The sequence below is a fragment of the Fundulus heteroclitus genome, unplaced genomic scaffold (genome assembly GCF_011125445.2).
Source record: "Fundulus heteroclitus isolate FHET01 unplaced genomic scaffold, MU-UCD_Fhet_4.1 scaffold_530, whole genome shotgun sequence".
NCBI classification, from domain to species: Eukaryota; Metazoa; Chordata; class Actinopteri; order Cyprinodontiformes; family Fundulidae; genus Fundulus; species Fundulus heteroclitus.
In genome coordinates this window covers 1-7,722 of record NW_023396957.1, presented here as the reverse complement: position 1 = coordinate 7,722, position 7,722 = coordinate 1, and the positions used below count along the sequence as shown (strand labels likewise).

General features: G+C 41.8%; 1 protein-coding gene across 1 annotated transcript; it reads right to left on the bottom strand.

The window, feature by feature from the left end:
• LOC118561024 (connector enhancer of kinase suppressor of ras 1-like) lies at positions 1–6,592 on the bottom strand (the record flags this gene model as incomplete). Its single annotated transcript, XM_036132733.1, has 10 exons — positions 1–492; positions 1,767–1,951; positions 2,777–2,863; positions 2,947–3,089; positions 3,319–3,387; positions 5,155–5,226; positions 5,490–5,563; positions 5,697–5,872; positions 6,295–6,328; positions 6,407–6,592. Coding segments are annotated over 10 exons (1,488 nt in total), but the record flags the coding sequence as incomplete, so codon positions are not given.
• Positions 6,593–7,722: the final 1,130 nt, after the last annotated feature.

Here is a 7,722-nt window from a genome sequence, read left to right as displayed (position 1 = left end):
CTTCTTGTCCGAGAGCGCCAACATTAAGTCCTAAATGAAGAAGTAGTGATCGTCCGAGTCTCTGCCTGCTGCGTTTAAGCGCAGCTGTCTGTCTATGGAGGCCTGCAGCGACCCCAGAGAGAGGTCCAGCGTCGGACTCGAATCCGAACTTACGGGGTCCGGCGGGATCTCCAGGAAGACGTCGGACGTCTCTGCGTCGACGAGCTGCTCGCCGTCGCTCAGGCTCAGTCTGTACGCGCCTTCTGTCTCTGCGGCGGCTGTTTCCGCGGCAACGGTTTCCGGGGCGACCTCCTCAGCCGGCGCGTCCTGCACCTCAGCGACTTCCCGCACCTCAGCGACGTCCTCGGCGCTCGCGGAGGCCTTGCGGGCGGCCGCCCTCTCGATCTCCAGGACCAGGTCCTCGTTGTTCTCCCGCCACTGCCGGTACTTTGAGGCGGTCAGCTCGGAGTCGTTCAGGACCTTGTTGATCTGCAGCAGCTCGGCTTCTTTTGCCTGCACAGGAGAGCAGCTTTTTATCTTCAGAGTGCAAACATGTTCTGATCACCAACACCTCTGGTGGATATCCTAATCCTCCGAGTTCCAACATGGAGCGGACAACTTGCTCCTGGCCCAGGGGTCTGCAACCTGGATCCTCCACAACGGCACTTAATAACTTTGGCTCACAATGTTAAAGCACCAACTAATGCTGCTAAACATTTATATAATAAAACATGCAGGCTTTAGCTGTTCAGTGTCTTCGTGGAATAACTGCGTTATATTTTCACGACAGAATGAAACTAAAAACATCTGCGGTATTTATTTAGATCTTCTCTTGTCACTGGGTTGGAACACTTAGCTATATTATACACTGGAGTGCTGATTTTGCCGAAAAACTGAAGTCACTGGCCGCCATCTTGCTACTCCCTACTCTCACAGAATCCACAGGATTTGGTTGCAACAACAAGCAGTTTTCTGGCTGTGTGAAAACGTTTCATAGATAATTCTACAGTCAGTGGATGTACTAACACTATCAACTACTAGGAAATTAGGTGCTGAAATATTTCACATGTTATTCATATTAAATATATATATATGTATATATAAGTATGTGTATATGTATATATGTATATATATGTATACACATGTGTAAATATATGTTTTTGTATATTGTTATTTATATATTTATAAATGTTAAACATATATATTTAAATGAATAAAATGCAAAATATTTCAGCACATGACTTTCTCAGTACTTGATATTTTTAGAAACAAAACATAAAAGTATATGGCATTTGACATTTTAATGCTCTTAAGCCCCTCCAGAACATGAGAAAATCCTCGTTATTCGATGCTGTAGCGCACATATTCCCTAGTTACTGGGGGGAAATAGGGAGTACCAATATGGCGGCTGGTGGCTTCAAAGCGACTCGTTCTAACAGACGGTGATTAGCACTCCAGTGTATTATATAGCTCACTGGGTTGGAAGCTGTCTGCTCTTGTTAGCGAGTTTTTTTTCACAAACATGAAGCAAATGTTTCCATCCTGTTTTTGCAAATGTCTTGTTTTTGTTCACTTTCAACTCTAAAAAATAGAAATAAGGCAATCGGTTCTTCAAAAATGACAACATATATTCTCCAGTGGAGTTTAATTAAAAAATAGAAGTTGTCTTTTTGGCTCCGAACAGCTTTTATTTAACAGGACTGAGGACAAAAACAGCTCTTTGGATTGTAACGGTTGCAGACCCCTGTCCTAGGCACTCTGCAACTCGAGTGGCTGTCCTCGCTCACCTTCAGCGTGCTCTGCAGGGCTCGCAGCGTGTGCACCTTCTCGTTGATGACCGGGTTCTTGTTGCGGCGGATGAAGGACCTCCTGAAGTGGTCCTGCGTGAACGGCTGCTCGTGGCCGATCAGAGAGACGCCTCCCTCCTTCAGGTTGTTGAACATCTGTCCCATCTCGTCGACGGTGCCGCCGTCTTAAAAGACAGAATAAAGGTTAAAGGTGGAGGACGCGGGGAGCGTTGTTAACGTTATTCCCGTTGATTTGCTGTGAATCACACATTTGACGGCAGCTGGTAAGGTGGAAATATTCTACTGTTCTCCAGTTTTGCATTGCATTGAAATGACTGTTGTCATTTCAGCTTTTAACTTTTTGCTCTCTCTCTTTTTCTTCATAGTAGGTACACCTGGTCTGATGTTCTGTTAGCTGTGACATCATTCCAATGAAGACAGATCACCTGCTACTTCCATCTAATGTAGAACAGATTACTGGATCAATGTGTGCTTCTGTGCTTTTTTGTCTCTCTTGTTGTGTCTCTGCTCTGTCTTCTGTAACCCCAGTCGGTCGAGGCAGATGACCGTTCATACTGAGCCCGGTTCTGGTTCTGCTGGAGGTTCTCCTTCCCGTTAATGGGGAGTTTTTCTTTCCACTGTCGCTTCATGCTTGCTCAGTATGAGGGATTGCTGCAAAGCCATCAACAATGCAGACGACTCTCACTGTAGCTCTACGCTCTTTCAGAAGGAGTGAATGCTGCTTGTCGAGACTTTGAAGCAATCAACTGGTTTCCTTATATAGGACATTTTTGACCAATCTATATAATATGATTGAATTTGACTTGGTAAAGTGCCTCCAGATGACATGTTTCATGAATTAGCGCTATATAAGTAAAATTGAATTGAATTGAAAAAATATTTGATGAGTAAATTAAGGGAAGCTAAAATGTGGCATGAAAACGTCTAACTTTTGCATTTGCAGTAGTGAGAAGAGTTCAGGTAGGCAGACTTCTAAGGCATACTCGTACCTTTGCTGCCCTCTGTTGAAGGAGTCGGTAATGGCGCCCTGACTGCTTTGTTCTTGGGTCGAGGCAGCGTGTTAGATAGCACTTTTGCTGCACACAGAGACAAAGACACATCACGCTCAGCTTGAAACACATTTTTTGTTGCCGCTTTGACTCGTTTTAATCGTGCCGACCTTGTTTTTCCTGCGAGATGAAGGCGACGATTCGCTCTCTGATTCCGTTTCGCTGTAACACTCTGTGAAAACATGCACAAGGGCGTTGAAAAAATGACATTACCTTACATGTGCGCCGCGTTCCCATTATTGTAATTAAATGGCTGCGTGGCAATCATGGCAACAGCAATTAGGCTCCATTCGCAGTGAACGGTTAACATTTGCTAATTCAGAAACATGATGATGGAACAGGAGGCCGTCGTTTATGTTTTTCTGCCCCCGCTGGTGTTGACGAGGCGGCCTCGACGTGCATTACAGCCGCAAATCACAAATATTCAGAAAGCGGAGGATAAGAGAAACGGAAAAATAAGTATGATAAAACTGCTGTCCCACCTTCTCACTATCTGGACCATTCTGGATCTTCTTGTACTTTCGTATGGTTGTATCAGGCTGTTTATCCACCTGAAGAGAAACAAACATCATTGTAACAGGAGTTACAAGGCCTTGGAAAACACGTTTCCTGCCACCTGAATATTTTCACATTGTCATATTTAAATTGCAAACATGATTGTATTTTATTAGGATTTCAGGTGATGGACTAACACCAGATTTAAGTAATTGTGATGTGGATGGAATATAAGCATGGTTTCAGACACATGAACAACTAGAAATCTGAAAAGCGTGCACGCGTTTGTATCCCAGTCCCATTTACTCTGGCATCCTTAAATAAAAGCCACTGCAGTCTTTAGAATTGCAGCCTTCAGAGGTTTTTTAGGGAACATTTACAGACAAAACAGCATCATGAAGACCAAGGAACACAGCAGCCAGGGCAGGGAGGCGTTTAAATAGGGCTGGGCGATATAGAGAAACAAGCATATCGATAAAATAGAAATCATATTGATTGATAATTATCAACAAATTCAAAACATATATTTAAGTGCAGCCGTGAACATTTTATGCTGCTGCTTAGCGAACTATCTTTAGATACAGAATATACAAACACTGAATTCAAACTCAATCCATTATTCAACCAACTTTTTACCAAAACTGCAAGTTTTTTAAAAAAAGAAAAAAATAACATGTGCTCTCTGAACTATTTTGAAGGGGCGGAGCTTGGTGTTCCTGGGTCTGCGTTGTGATGGTTGGGAGGATGTAATGACTGTAATATTATGGCTAGAGTGCAAAAGGAAGGAAAACTGTTAGTCTATTGATCTTTTTATTGATCATCGATAAACGTCTATCGATCGATATATATATATTGTTATTGAAATATCGTCTGGCCCTACGTTTAAAGTAAGAATAGTGAATAGATTGAATCTCGATAGTCCTTTTCTAGTCATTCTGACATATTCAACCAATGGCAGACACATTCATACACCCATATGTAGATCAGTTGGAAACTTGGGGTTACGTGCCTTGCCCAGGGGCACATCATGTGACAGGAGGGAGCTGGGATCAAAACCGAAACCCTTCCGATTACAAGACGACCACTCTGCCTAGGATTAGGTCCTAAAACAATACCCCAAGATTTGAACACCTCAGGGAGCTCTGTTCAATTCATCATCTGTAAATGGAAAGAGGAAAACTGCAACAAAGGCATGACTGTCCTCCTAAATGACAGTTCTGACTAGGAGAGCATCAATCAGAGAAGGCTTGGTAACGCCTAGGTGGGAGAATGTGTTGACAGGGCAACTATTTGCTACGACTGAAATGCACGGGACACTTTTTTGATTTACAGCTGTGCAAATGCTGAAAAAAATGTATTATTTCCCTTTAACCTCATGGTTATGAGCTACTTGGTATAGGTAATTGACTAAGACAAAAAAAAAAATAAAAATCCCAATGAAATGCATTGAAAATACTGATTGTAACGTTAGAAAATGAGCCAAGATCAAGGGCCATTCATAATTTTGCAAGGTGCTGTACATGTAGATGTGAAGAAAATTGTTCCAGGGCTGTTTATGGTTATAACACTGCATATATCGAGCCATAAATAAAATGTTTTGACCAGAGAAAGAGAATCTTACAAGCCCAACAGCAGGGGGCAGTGTGCACCAACACCCAACAAAACAACAACAATGTAATCAAAAGCCTTTCTGTCAGAATACTATCATTTTATGGAGCGGATGCATCAAAAACGCCCAGTGCTCTTACTTATTGACATTAGCCTATCAATGAAGGTAAACCTTTTGAAAAAATGTCACGTAGGGTGTTAAGTTTCTGGCTTACTTGGTCAGGTCGCTGGTAGTCTCAGCAGCGAAGAAGAAGTTCATAAATTTCGGATGGGTCATTTGGAAAACACTGGAGAACAAAGATGGAGGGATGAGGGTCAGAGAAACATGAAACACGACAATGGAGGCGCACACCTGGACCCTCTATAAGGTGATTTAAATTTACAGTTCTACTTATAACAGACATTTTTACTTAGTTCACTATGAAAGTTTTATATTTATAACATTTCATTCTGGCACCAGATATTTATAATTGTGTAAAGACAATAAAATCCTCCAGCTTCAAAGGAAAATGTTGCTACTGTACATGAGCCATCATTGAAGAAAACTCACTTTTTTCTCTTGTGCTCTCCAGCACTCTCTAAGGTGTAGCTGGCTATATTGAGAAGACCCTCGGCCTTTTCATCCTGAAGCAAACAAGAGCAAAATAAAATAAAACCTGAGTAAATTCAACATAACAAGAATCTTAAACACGTAGATATTAAAGAAACAGATAAAGAATTAAGTTCAAAAGTAACTAAATGAGTTTCCCCCCCCTACCTGTTGTGTGCTGAACCAGTAAAGCTTGGGTCCTTTGAGAACAAACCAGAAGCGCTGCCACTTTTGGGTGATGAAGACGCTGCTCTCCTTCCTCTTCTTCCAGAGCCAGCCATCGCAGTCGGGCTGAGCCAACTCCCGGCAGGACACGCGGCGCCGGCTCAAAGCTGTCGACTTTCCTGGGAAAGCACCACACGAACGAAAACAGCAGGGATGAGTAAATTCAACCGTTTATTTATTTATTTAATGACGATTTATCCGGCCATGATACAGCTCCAGCACTCTATTCAATAATGAAATAAATAAATGTATAAATAAATAAATAACAGCCTTAGGATCTAATTTTGTAGTTTTAATATTACTAATTTATTTTTGATTTTTGTAAGAATAAATCAATATTTTACCATTATTGGTAGAGTTGCTTACATTTTGTCACATTACAATCACAAACTTCAATATACTCCATTAAGACTTCATTCATACCAAAATGTAGAATATAATTTGAAACTGGAAGCTTTAGTCTACATGCATGTGCTTCAAAGGGTGAGAATACTTTTTCAAGGCGCTGTATAATCCAAAAAATAAGAGGTAAGAGCCGTACCTTTTGTAGGGCTCTTCTTGGTTGCCTTGTTTGTCTGCAAAAGAACAATCCAGCACGTTACCCAGAGCGGTCCAGGGCTGTGACTTCAACCAAAGCTCAAACTTCCACTCACCGTCGGCCCCACCATTTCTGGGCAGGAGCTGACGCTACTTCTTTCTCGATTCAGTTCGAAAGGTGAAGGACTTCTGCGCGAGGGAGACCGGTCTCTCCTGAGATTCGGAGAGAGCCTCAGACCATCCGAGCTGTCAAACACTGAGAAACAGATGAGAGGATGAAGACCCTGAGTAGACCTGAGGCCCTAAATCACAACGGTGATAAGGAAATTCTTATTCTAATCACCGCAGCAGCACAATACTGGCTGTAGTTATGAGTTTGTGTTAGCAGACAGTAATTTAGATTATTACTCGTCTTCAGATGATCATTACTCACATTCACTGAGAGGTATCAGCGGGGAGGATGATACTAATCAGTGAGTTTGAGGAGCCATCACAACTAAATCTTTAAAAGATCCTGTTTTTTATTTTTCTTTCATTTTAAGTGTGAGATTAATATAAGCAGTTTTTTTAGATGTATTTTTTACATACACGTCCATATGAGGGCAGCAAACTGTACATCTGCAGTAATGACATAAATTTCATGAATTGGTTTTAGTTTGCATTATTTTAAGTATTTTCAAGAGCAACATTTTCTCTCAATGTAAAGGGAATAGCTAGATTTTCTTGTACTATTTCATAAAATGTATTTGTTTGGTTTGTTTTTGTTTGTTTGGAGAAACAATGAACAGATCTCCATCGTCCAGGTTTGCTGTTTGTCTTTAAAAAAAAGGCCTTTAGACACATAACTCGGCTCAGGTAAGAGATTTCCTCAGTTCTGATTGGCTGCACTCTGCAGAGATTTACCCCGTAGGTCCACATCCTCCGCTCCCATATTTGTCCAATCTGTTCCAGACGCTTCCACGAGTCCGTGAAAAGCAAAGCCTACTACATCCGCGGTTACTCCATACAGCTCCGCTTCAAAGTTCCTTGGAGCCCGAGGAGAGCATGTGTGATCATTGTCATTACAAGCAGAATGCCTGCTTCCTTGTTTGGTGCAAAAAGAGTGGATCGCATCCGATATTTAAATAAAAGTGTTCATTTTATTGTGAATATTAAAGAAAATGTATTTTGTGGTTAACAATCTCCCTATATGCCATTTAACTTGGACAAACCAGAGGTTGGTGACGTTCTTCTTCCTGTTTGCTATGATGTAAATTGTGGAGCTTCACCAGACCGGACGGAATGGAGCAGAAAATTGGACTTCCCTATTTTAACCGCGAACGACGGAGTAGTCAGGAGTAGTCACAGAGAAAGTGGAACGTCCTCTTTAATTAAAAAACGAAGTTGCTCCGTCGGGGGGACGTGAATGTACGTGAACAGAACAGAGCAAGAA